Genomic DNA, 13,157 nt, shown 5'->3' with positions numbered 1-13,157 from the left:
CACAGCTGCACCAGATTTTTTTCAGCAGACTTGGTGATAAATATTCTTGAAGGGCTTAATACAGCTACTTGAGCACTTTTTTTTAAAACCATATATATATATATGTATTTATATATGTATAAATACATATATATATTTTTATGATCACTGACACTTATTTCATATGATACACCTGGTGACATGCATTTCAATCAAACTAAAAGTTGATGTGCTGGAAGTCCTAACTCCTTTGTTAAATATTGTAAAAACTTTTTCACAATATTAAATTATATTTTCAGTAAATATATCTTTCAAGGAAAGGATAAATTTAATATTTCATTAGTTATTTTTATGAACCCAGCACAATATAAGAAAACTTATATTGTTGATAGACTATTGCTTTAAGGCCAAATCTTGCCCATTTTTATACAGCTCACAAGCTAAAAATGATTTGTAGAGTCTTAAAGGATTGTTAAAAAAAAGTGTTCAGAAGCCATGTTTGTGGCTTACAAAGCCTATAATATTTGCTATTTGACTCCTTACATAAAAAGTTCACAGGCTGCTGCTTTAAACCATTCTTATTTAGGAATATTGATGCAAAGTCCTAAATAAAACAATAGCATTTTTGATACAAACTCCATTCGATGTATTACGCTTTTTTATTTTTACAAATACTTATTTTATTTTGGCTGTCCTGGATCTTTGTTGCTGCACAGGCTTTCCTTTACTTACAGAGAAGAATAGCTACTCTTCATTGTGGTATCTGGACTTCTTGTTGTGGCTTCTCTTGTTGTGGAACACACATTCTAGGGTACATGAGCTTCAGTAGTTATGGCACATGGGCTCAGTAGTTGTGGGTTCCTGGGCTCTAGAGCACAGGCTCAGTAATAGTAGTGCACAGGTCTAGTTACCCTGTCACATGTGGAATCTTCCTGGATCAGGGATAGAACTCATGTCTCCTGCATTGGCAGGTGGATTCTTTACCACTGAGCCACCATGGAAACCCTATACTTTTCTATTTTATTAATATGTCTCTGGATTATAGTTACAAGCATGCTTTAATATTATGTTCATAATATTTAGTAATTGATAGAAAATATTATGGGCTTCCTCAGTGGCTCAGACGGTAAAGAATCTGCTTGCAATGCGGAAGACCTGGGTTTGATACCTGAGTTGGGAAGATCCTCTGGAGGAAGGCATGGCAACCCATTCCAGTATTCTTGCCTGGAGAATCCCGATGGACAGAGAAGGCTGGCAGGCTACAGTCCATGGGGTCACAAAGAGTTGGACATGACCGAGAGACTATATTATGTTAAATTCAGTATTTCACTAGGGCCAAGAATGTCTTATGATTATCTCATAAATGCTGAGAAGGTTATTTTGCAACTTTTATGTATTTTGCTCTCACTGTTTAACACGAAAAGAACAACATGAAAGTCCTTGTATAGTTAGTTTGATTGGAGAATTTTAATGTTTTTCATTTATCACTGTAAAGGACAGTTTTTTATCTTTTTAATATTTTACTCTCACTGTTATTTGCTGAAAAAATTTGATAATTTTCTATGTACATTGTTGACTAAAGTTGGAATAGATACTTTTAACATGATAAAACATATCTCAAATAAGAAGACTATATAATATTTGATTAGGAACATTAATATTAAGAAAAATACAAAATTGGTGACTATAACCACTACTTTAGTAGTTTCTGAAGCTATTAGCCAGTGGGATTAGGAAAAAAAATGAGCTATAAAAACTGAACATGAGGAACAAGAATTATGACTTGCTCATGATACATTCGAATACTAAAGAGAATCGACTGGAAAAGACTGCCACAAACAAAAAGGCAATTTAGTAAAGGGTATAAATATAATATAAAATTAATAGCTTTCCTATACCCATTTATACAGCTAGAGAATATAATGGGAGAAAAACCTTCATTTATAATTGTAACAAAAAATAGATTATATAGAGATGAAAAAAATGTTAAAGTATTACTGAATGGTGTAAAAGAGGATTTAAATGTGTGGGGACATTAAATATTTTTGCCTATCAGTTATTCCTGAATTAACTTTTAAATTTAACTTTATTCTAGGAAAAATATTAAAACTAATTATTTTGGTAAACTGTGATTATAATGTTTATAGGGATAGATAAGCATAAAGAAGAATAGTCCTGTCAGATATTAAAACATATTATATGTCTACGTTAAATGTCAGCGATACATGTATAGGCAGATCAGTGGAAGAGAGGAGAGAACCCCAACATAGATCTCATATATATCAGTAATGATTGGGATAAAGGTAGAATTTCTAGTGAGAAAAAGATTATTTAGTAAATGGCTTTAGACAGTTGACTAACCATTGTGGAAGGAGGAGAATCAGAGTTGTATTGTTACATCTTTTGCTGCAGTAAATGCCATAGATCAAGTATTTATATAAAAAATGGAATCATGAAATTATTGGCAAAAAATATTAAAAGAAAATTATCTCACAGTAGGAAAATGTCTTCACCAACTTTATCGAGGAAGAGTTGACAAAATTATTTATACTTAAAGTCAACAAAAGAGTCCGAAATGCAGTACTTGGATGCAATCTCAAAAACAACAGAATGATCTCTGTTCGTTTCCAAACCAAACCACTCAATATCATAGTAATCTAAGTCTATCCCCCAACCAGTAATGCTGAAGAAACTGAAGTTGAACAATTATATGAAGACCTATAAGACCTTCTAGAACTAGATGTCCTTCTAGAAAAAGATGTCCTTTTCATTATAGGGGACTGGAATGCAAGAGTAGGAAGTCAAGAAACACCTGGAGTAACAGACAAATTTGGCCTTGGAGTACAGAATGAAGCAGGACAAAGGCTAATAGAGTTTTGCCAAAATGCACTGGTCATAGCAAACACCCTCTTTTAAAAACACAAGAGAAGACTCTACACATAGACATCACCAGATGGGCAATACCGAAATCAGATTGATTATATTCTTTGCAGCCAAAGATGGAGAAGCTCTATACAGTCAGCAGAAATAAGACCAGGAGCTGACTGTGGCTCAGATCATGAACTCCTTATTGCCAAATTCAGACTTAAATTGAAGAAAATGGGGAAAACCACTAGACCATTCAGGTATGACCTAAATCAAATCCCTTACAATTATACAGTGGAAGCGACAAATAGAGTCAAGGGACTAGATCTGATAGACAGAGTGCCTGAAGAACTATGGATGGAGGTTCGTGACATTGTACAGGAGACAGGGATGAAGACCATCCCCAAGAAAAAGAAATGCAAGAAAGCAAAATGGCTCTCTGAGGAGGCCTTACACAAATAGCTGTGAAAAGAAGAAAAGTAAAAAGCAAAGGAGAAAAGGAAAGATATACCCATTTAAATGCAGAGTTCTAAAGAATAGCAAGGAGAGATAAGAAAGCCTTCCTCAGTGATCAGTGCAAACAAATAGAGGAAAACAATAGAATGGGAAAGAGTAGAGGTCTCTTCAAGAAAATTAGAGATACAAGGGAACATTTCATGCAAAGATGGGCACAATAAAGGACAGAAATTGTATGGACCTAACAGAACCAGAATATATTAAGAAGAGGTGGCAAGAATGCACAGAAGAACTTACAAAAAAAATCTTCATGACCCAGATGATCACAATGGTGTGATCACTCACCTAGAGCCAGACATCCTGGAATGTGAAGTCAAGTGGGCCTTATAGGAAGCATCACCATGAACAAAGCTAGTGGAGGTGATGGAATTCCAGTACAGCTATTTCAAATCCTGAAAGATGATGCTGTGAAAGTGCTGCACTCAATATGCCAGCAAATTTGGAAAACTCAGCAGTGGCCACAGGACTGGAAAAGGTCAGTTTTCATTCCAGTCCCAAAGAAAGGCAATACCAAAGAATGCTCAAACTACCGCACAGTTGGACTCATCTCACATGCTATTAAAGTAATGCTCAAAATTCTCCAAGCCAGGCTTCAACAATATGTGAACTGTGAACTTCCAGATGTTCAAGCTGGTTTTAGAAAAGGCAGAGGAACCAGAGGTCAAATTGCCAACATCTGCTGGATCATTGAAAAAGCAAAAGAGTTCCAGAAAAAACATATATTTCTGCTTTATTGGTTTTGCCAAAGCTTTTGTGTGGATGACCACAAACTGGAAAATTCTGAAAGAAAATTCCCTCTGAAAGAGGGAATACCAGACCACCTGACCTGACTCTTGAGAAATCTGAATGCAGGTCAGGAAGCAACAGTTAGAACTGGACATGGAACAACAGACTGGTTTCAAATAGGAAAAGGAGTACATCAAGGCTATCTATTGTCACCCTGCTTATTTAACTTATATGCATAGTACATCAATGGCAGAAGGTGAAGAACTAAAGAGCCTCTTGATGAAAGTGGAAGATGAGAGTGAAAAAGTTGGCTTAAAGCTCAACATTCAGAAAACTAAGAACATGGCAAATAGGTGAGGAAACAGTGGAAACAGCGGCAGACTTTATTTTCGGGGGCTCCAAAATCACTGCAGATGGTGACTGCAGTCATGAAATTAAAAGACGCTTACTCCTTGGAAGAAAAGTTATGACCAACCTAGATAGCATATTAAAAAGCAGAGACATTACTTTGCCAACAAAGGTCCGTCTAGTCAAAGCTATGGTTTTTCCAGTAGTCATATATGGATGTGAGAGTTGGACTATAAAGATAGCTGAGCACCAAATAATTGACGCTTTTGAACTGTGGTGTTGGAGAAGACTCTTGAGAGTCCCTTGGACTGCAAGGAGATCCAACCAGTCCATCCTAAAGGAAATCAGTCCTGAATATTCATTGGAAGGACTGATGTTGAATCTAAACTCCAATACTTTGGCCACCTGATGTGAAGAGCTGACTCATTTGAAAAGACCCTGATGATGGAAAGATTGAAGGCAGGAGGAGAAGGGGACGACAGAGGATGAGATGGTTGAATGGCATCACTGACTCAATGGACATGAGTTTGAGTAAACTCTGGGAGTTGGTGATGGACAGGGAGGCCTGGCGTGCTGTGGTCTATGGGGTCGCAAAGAGTCGGACACGACTGAGGGACTGAACTGAACTAAACTGAAAGTGTACATCATTATGATACAATATACATTGTGGAATCATTACCAAGATTAAAATAATTAACACATCTATCACCTCACGGCTACCTTTTTTCTATGTGTGTGCTGAGAATGTTTAACGTATACTGTCAGCAACTTTCAAGTATTAACTATAGTAACTATGCTGTACATTAGATCCCCAGAACTTATTCTTCTTAAAACTGAAAGTTTTTACTCTCTGACTTACATCTTCCCATTTCCCTTTCCTTCAACACCTGGGAACCACCATTTTATTTTCTGTTTTTAAGAAGTAACATGTTTGGTGCTTTTTTTTTTTTTTAAGGTTTCATCTATCAGTGATTACATGCATCATTTGTCTTTATCTCTCTGGCTTATTTCACTTAGCATAACCCTCCAGGTTCAAATATATTATTGCAAATGGCAGGACTTCCTTCTTTTTAATGGCTGGATAATATTCTATTGTGTGTGTATATATACACCACATCTTTATTCATTTGTCTGTTGATAGCCACAGGTTGTTTACATTTCTTGACCATTGTTAATAATGACACAGTAAACAAGGAATGTACCTGTCTCTTTGCGGTCCTGTTTTCATAATCCTTCAAATATATACCCAGACATAGGATTGCTGAACCATATAATAGTTTCATTTTTAATTTTTTGAGAAACCTCCATATTGCTTCCCATAGTAGCTGTGCCACTTTACATTCCTCTCAACAGTGTATGAGAGTTCCCTTTGTTCCACATTCTCACCAATACTTGTTTTCTGTATTTTTGATAATAGGCATCTTAAGAAATGTTAATAATAATATCTCATTGTGGTTTTGATTTCATTTCCCTGATGAATAGTGATATCGAGTACCTTTTCATGTACCTGTTATCCATCTAAATATCTTCTTTGGAAAATTGTCTATTCAAGTCCTTTGCTCACTTTTAAATTAATTATGTTTTTGCTATTGAATTGTTGGAGAGAATGCTTTTCTACACAACAGAAATACTCAGAATTCAAAAAAGATAAATAAATTTGACTTCAAAAATTTTGTATAGTGAAAATACTGTGAACAAAGTCAAAGGGCAAGCAACCTGGGAAAAATTGTCTCATAACAGAGAGCACATTTTCTTAATATATCCTTTATTGTAGCATTTATGTGATGACAAGATACTGGAAACAACCCAAATATCCATCCATAACAGTTTGGTTAAACAAATTATGGTATATCCATACAGCCATTAAAATTGCCAACATGGAAAAATCTCTTAAGACAGATTTTCTTAGTTGGAAAAATCAAGATGGAAAAAATATAATATTGCCATTTGTATAAAATATTTTTAGAGTTATCAAAATAAAAAGTTGGAGGAAAACAAAAATTGAAAAATGAAATCCAATGAAAAGATATTTAGTAAGAAATCAAATATGCAAAGACTGTCTGGGAGGTTCACAAGCAGCTGCTTTTTACAGGGTACACCTGCTAAGGTAGTTGGGGCAAGATTGGAATGGACCCTTACTTTTTTCATATAATCTTTATGTATACACACATGCATAACATACAAAACTGGATTCAACATATTTAAATTACTCAAAAAATAATACTACTATAGTTGAAGACACTAGAGGGTGCCATAAGAACACATTTGAATAGATGCTTGCTTGCCAAATATTGTTCAGTAGAAGTGATTTTAAGGGCTATGTTTAGAAGTTTAGTTATAGTAGACTTGTGTTAATTTTCTTTCTTAGCCTACATGTATGGAGCTCCCGGAGGAACTGCTTCAACTCCAGGACTTCCAGAAGCAGCGCAGAGAGCGAGCGGCAAAAGAATATAGAGTAAATGCTCAGGGACTCCTAATAAGGACAGTACTACATCCAAAGAAATCGGTGACAGAGACAGCAGGGAAAGAGGGAAAGGTACGAGGTTTCTTACTTTGTAAAAATTCTACACAAGATAAAGCCCCAAATATTACATCTCATGAGGATGTAAATTTACTGAAAGAAGAATCTAAGAGTAAACAAACCACAGTAGAGCCTCAATATCTACTTCCCACAAAGGAAGATGCCAGCGAGGATTCCAGTTACAACCTAAATTATCCTGAGTCAGAGGGGGTTAAAGACCAGAGAATAACTCAAAAAAAACATCTCAAGATACCTAAACAAGAGTTTCAGACAAGTTTATCTTTGAAAGAGGAGATAGAACAGTTATTGATGGCGGAAAACAAGGAAGATCTAAAAGGTACAAAACAAGATGTTTCAGTGTCTCCTTCCCTTCCTCAGGAAACCAGAGTGTCTCCAAGTGACATTTTTCATCCTTTTAGAAAAGCTGTGCTTCCCACACTTCCTCCCTGCCCAGCTTCGGAAAAGACTGATTCCTGGTTAAATCCAGATTCTCCCAATCTGCCTTAGAGATCTGCAATTTGTTTTTGAGGCCATTAAGGTGGTTTATTTCCTCTGTCATCAGGGCCTTCCTCAGTGCTTAAGTTTCTCATGTTGTAAATTCAGTTTTGCCTCAGTCACAGCCTTTAGGGAAAATTGCATCCTCTTACTTTCTGTATTCCTGGAATTTGATTAGGATAGGAATGAATAAGTTAAATAATGGAAGAAGTAGATTTTCTGATTATGTCATTCTGTAGAAATGTTCCCTGTGGCCAGACTAAATTATTTCTCATAATTTGGGTTTAAAAGATTTGAAGGGAAAAATTTTGGACTTAGTGTCTGGAAGAACCTATACTTTAAAATTTTTTGTTGTATTTTTTGGTTTGAAGGGGGTTGATAAAACTCTTAGCCAGAAGTTTAAAAAAAATGATACTCAACAAGTTTATCAGAACTTTTTTCCTTTTAAAAATACTAATAAGTAAGTTTATCAGGTATACTTCAATAAAGCTGAAAAATCCAACTTTATTTTTCAATTTAAATTTTCAGTCTGTCTTATGTTATAGACAAACAATAGTTAATGTTACTACAGGAATCAGTATAACTATTCTAGTTTCTTTTCATTTCACTTACTTTTAGACAATTTTCTCCTTTTCCCTAAAAAGCAGGGACTTCTTTAAAGTATGTCTATTATGTAAACTTGAAGTTTTGATTGTACTCTGTTTGCCTGGAGATGGTATGCTTTCTTAGGGTGAAAACAAGGCAAGTTGTCCTGAGTCTTTTTATGTTGAATGCTTGCAAGTTGCTCACATTCTTTTGTGTATAATAAGCAATAAACCTGTTTTGGCATTAGGTTATCTCTCACTTTTCTTCATTGTGTCAGGGTAGCAGCAGCAGCAGCAGCAGGAATAAATTGGAATGTTTCTGCATTTCTAAGTCTAGAATCTGGGGTAGAAATCTTTTTTTTCTCTTTTTTTTTTTTGTCCACACTACACAGCTTGTAGAATTCTGGTTCCTTGACCAGGGATCGAATCGGGGCTCCAACAGTGAAAGTGCCTAGCCCTAACTATTGGTTCACCAGGGAATTCCCTAGAAATTTGCTAATTTGACTGCTATACAGCCCTCTATTATTTATTGCACTTAGGGAAAACGTAGAGACAGTCTTCAGTTAGGAACATCCTTGTCTGTGCTCATTGATTCTGTTGTGAGTACCACTGAAAGAACGTCCTGCTGTGCCTTCCAAACCCCAGAGCCCAGATCTGGCCTGAGCTTAAGATGAAGGCAGGCCTAAGAGCTGTCAGCTCAGCCTTGTGGGTGCTATGTCTCACTTTGTCCATAGTTTAGAAGCTCATTTGGAGCAAAGGTGATTTCTGGTTCATCTTGGATGAATGCATTTTCAGGTTGATCCCAGAAAGTGGTTCATCTAGGTTTACTCTGGGAAGGGCATGGATTTTTGTGAAAAATGTAGAACTGATTTAGCACCTTATGGAACCATACCACACATGACATTTATACATGTTTGTATACAGGCTACAAAGAAAAATGTCATGTTCTTCATATCTAAAAAAAGAATTTTTTCATTATTTATGTTCTATGACTGTAAAGAACAACAGGATTCTGTTGGACCTTTGCTGTACTGCTCAATATGGTAGCCGCTAGCTATATGTGGCTATTTACATTTAAAATTAAATTAAATTGATAAAATGAAATAAAAATTCAGTTGCACTTGCTATATGTTTCCATAAACCCAGTGGCTACTGCTTGCTACTCAATAGTTTCATATAATCAGGAGCTACCTGGGTAGCTGTATTGAATATCACAAATACAGAACATTTCCATCATTTCAACAAATTCTAATGGACAGCGCTATTTTGAGAAGTACTTTGACTCCCAGAACTAAATGAAACTTTTGGGTTTCAGTGTAGTATTTTCTTAGTGAAACACTTATATAACTGGAACTGCATTTTTCACCATACATTTCTCCATTCTAGCCCAGAGTCCCTACTTAAATTCCATGTGGTCAGATCCTTCCATGAAACTCTGTCCCTTCCTGAAAAGAATGTACAAGAATTCTTGGGTGATTCAAGCCCTGTTGTCAATGCTCTGTGCCATTACTCAGATGTCTAAAGTTTGCTCAGAATTTTGGGAAATCTTTGGCTCTTGACCCAACTCATTGAGTTCTTACTCAGTATTTTTCTAGGTGAGAGTTCATAAACCATACTGTGTGCTTTTCCAGACTCTCTTGGAGTTTTGCTTCATTCTGCACCAAGTTTCTACATCTGTCCTACTCAGATCTCACCTTTCTGAGCTGACCTTTCAGTATATGATCTGCAGTTAGAGAGTCTCACAAGCAATCTATCCTTTTGGTTTAGGAATTAGGAAACAGAATTGAATGAGTTCCCTGAAGAAGGATCCTGCTCTGAGAATAGAAACAATGTTTCTTGCTTCTTGGTCCATTCAATGTTCTTTCAACTATAGTGTGAAAAATCATTGCAGCAGCTTTGCCTGGGATCTGGCTATGGGCTTGGTAAATCCTAATATTACACAATAGAATTTTAATGCACTATATATAGGCCTATCATTGTTTTGACATGAGGCAAGTCTCAGCAGAAAGCCAAGATAAGACCTAGTGGAAACTTGGAGACCTAAGGATGATTATCCTGGTATACTTATAAAAATGCATTTATTATAAAGGTAACATCAATAAACACCTTACAGAAAATTTAGAAAATAAAGAAAAAAAAAGTACTCAACAATCATCCCATATTAAACAACCCTGCCTAACATTTTGGTACTTTTCTGTCAATTTTTTGTCTCATTCTCTATCTCTACACACACACAGTCATAACCATACCATAAATACATTTATTGTGTTTTTATATCAAGTATTTTTCCATTTTATAATCCTAACAACCAACATTTTAGTTATTTTTTTAAACCAACATTTTAAGCATGTTTCATTTTAAAATTCATGTGCTGTTAAATAGAATTTGGAAAATGGGAAACTAAGAAAAAATTTAGCTTCCCCTAAATTTAGTCAGATGGCATCACTGACTCAATGGACATGAGTTTAAGCAAGCTCTGGGAGTTGGTGATAGACAGGGAAGCCTGGCATGCTCAGTCCATGGGATTGCAAAGAGTCAGACATGAATGAGCGACTGAACTGAAGAAAAAATATATTCATTTCTCTAACCACACTGAAAAAGCAGGTAATATTTTTGTTAATATAAGTGTTTATACTTAGGTTTCCCCCCTGCATAGTTTTATATATATATATATGTATGTATGTGTATATATATATGTATATATATAGTATGTATGTATGTATATATAGTATGTAGTTATATATATATAGCATGTATCTGATAAGGGAATCAAAGCCAAAATATGTAGAGAAATCCTGAAATTCAACAACAACAAAAATGATTTAAAAACGGACAACGAGCTTGAATAGACATTCCTCCAAAGAAGACATACAAAATGCCAACAGGTACATGAAAAAATGCTCAACATCACTAATCATTAGAGAAATGCAAATCAGAACTACAGTGAGATACCATCTCACACCCACTAGGATGGCTACTATGAAAAAAACGGAAAGTGTTTGCAAGGTTGTAGACAAATTGGAACTCTTGTACACCACTGATGGTAGTATAAAACAGTGGCTACTGTAGAAAATAGCATGGTGGTTGCTTAAAAAGTTAAAAACATATTTACCATATCATCCAGCAATTTCACTTCTGGATGTATACCCAAAAGAACTGAAAACAGAGTCTTGAAGAGATATTTGTTTCACATGTTCATAGCAGCATTATGAACATAGCCAAAAGGTGAACCTAAGTGTCCATCAACAGATGAGTGGATAAGCAAAATGTGGAATATACATATTATGAAATATTATTCAGCCTTAAAAGGGAAGGAAATTCTGCAATGTTCTATGACATGGATAAAACTTGAGAACATTATGGTCAATAAAATAAGCCAGTCACAAAAAGTAACTATGAAGTGTCTAGAGTAATCAAAATGATAGTGACAAAGTAGAATGGTGGTTTCTGGGGCTGGGGGAAGGAAGACATTAGGTTATTATTTAAAGGCTATAGAGTTTCAGTTTTGCAAGTTGAAAAGATTTATGGAGACTGATGGTTGTGATGGTTGCACAACAATATGAATGTACTTAATATCAGTGAACAGTACATATAAAAATGAATGAGATGGTAAATTTTATATATGCTTTAGCACATTTTTTAAAATTGGGGGAAAAACTAACATCACACTTACAGTGATGAAAGTCTAAATGCATTCCCCATATAATGGAGAACAAGAAAGGACATTTGCTTTCACTAGTTCAATTTAAAATTGTACTGTAAGTATTAACTAGTGGAATATGGCAAGAAAAAGCTTATAGATTAGAAATTTTAAAGGTAAAATTTATTTTTGCAAGACATGATCATGTGCACATAAAATCCTAAGAAATGTACAAAATGCTACTAGAATCCATAAGTGAATTTAGTAATATTACAAGGTATACTGCCAATATAAAAAAGAATATGAGTATAAAAAAAACTAGCAATGGTCAATTAGTAACTGAAATTTTAAAAGTACCATTTACAATCATGTACAAAAACATGATACCTTTAAGAATACCTTTAAGAATACCTTTAATAAAACATATGCAAGATGTGTATTGAAAACTATAAGATATTTCTGAGAGAAATTAAAGAAGACATAAATAAATGGAAACTACCACTGAAGGCTCAGTACTGTTAAGACGTAAATTATTCCCAAATTCTAATAGATTTATTTATTTATTCCAAATCCATAGATTTATTACAATCACAGTCAAAATCCAAGCAGGCTTTATGTAGAAATTGACACACTCAGTTATGTATGACTCTTTGTTACCCTATGGATTGTAGACTGCCAGGCTCCTCTGTCCATGGAATTTTCCAGGCAAGAAATACTGGAATGGGTTGCCATTTCCTCTTCCAGGGAATCTTCCCAACCCAGGGATAGAACACTCTATCTTTTATCTCTTGCATTGGCAGGTGGATTTTTTTATCACTAGTGCCACCTGGGAAGCCCCATAGAAATTGACAGGATGATTCCAAAATTTATATGGCCATGAAACCAGGTGACTCAGATTGGAACTTGAACCTACTCTTTTAATTGAGATCACACACCTGGTCTCAAGATTTAATGAAACTCAGGTTCTTGATGTCTCATCACAGAAAGAATTCAGTGAGAGAGTGATAGGTAACAAGTGGATTTATTTAGAGAGAAACACACTCCACAGACAGAGTGTAGGCCATCTCAGAAGGTAAGAGTGGCCTTACCTTTTACCAAGAAAATTAAGTCTTTCACTGTTCCCATTGTTTCCCCATCTATTTGCCATGAAGTGATGGGACCAGATGCCATGATCTTAATTTTTGAGTGTTGAATTTTAACCAAACTTTTTCACTCTCTTCTTTCACATTCATCAAGAAGCTCTATAATTCCTCTTCACTTTCTGCCATATAAGGGTGGTGTCATCTACATATCTGAAGTTATTGATATTTCTCCTGGCAGTATTGATTCCAACTTGTGCTTCATCCAGCGTGGCATTTCTCATGATGTACTCTGCATATAAGTTAAATAACCAGGGTGACGATATACAGCCTTGACATACTCCTTTCCCAATTTGGAATAGTCCATTGTTCCATGTCTGGTTCTAACTGTTGCTTCTTGACCA

The 13,157-nt window shown here is 35.4% G+C and overlaps 1 protein-coding gene across 1 annotated transcript in view; it reads left to right on the top strand.

Moving 5' to 3' along the window:
* The window catches only part of EXD1 (exonuclease 3'-5' domain containing 1), a 40,040-nt gene extending 31,759 nt beyond the window's left edge, over nt 1-8,281 (top strand). Inside the window, exon 13 of the mRNA XM_069596041.1 lies at nt 6,803-8,281. Within this exon, the coding sequence (XP_069452142.1) occupies nt 6,803-7,462 (660 nt within the window). The 3' untranslated portion in view covers nt 7,463-8,281. The remainder of the gene's footprint in view (nt 1-6,802) is intronic.
* The last annotated feature ends 4,876 nt before the right edge of the window (nt 8,282-13,157 follow it).

This window comes from Ovis canadensis, chromosome 7 (assembly GCF_042477335.2).
Source record: "Ovis canadensis isolate MfBH-ARS-UI-01 breed Bighorn chromosome 7, ARS-UI_OviCan_v2, whole genome shotgun sequence".
NCBI lineage: Eukaryota > Metazoa > Chordata > Mammalia > Artiodactyla > Bovidae > Ovis > Ovis canadensis.
The sequence above is the reverse complement of the archived record's forward strand: the minus strand, read 5'-3'. Positions and strand labels throughout refer to the sequence as shown.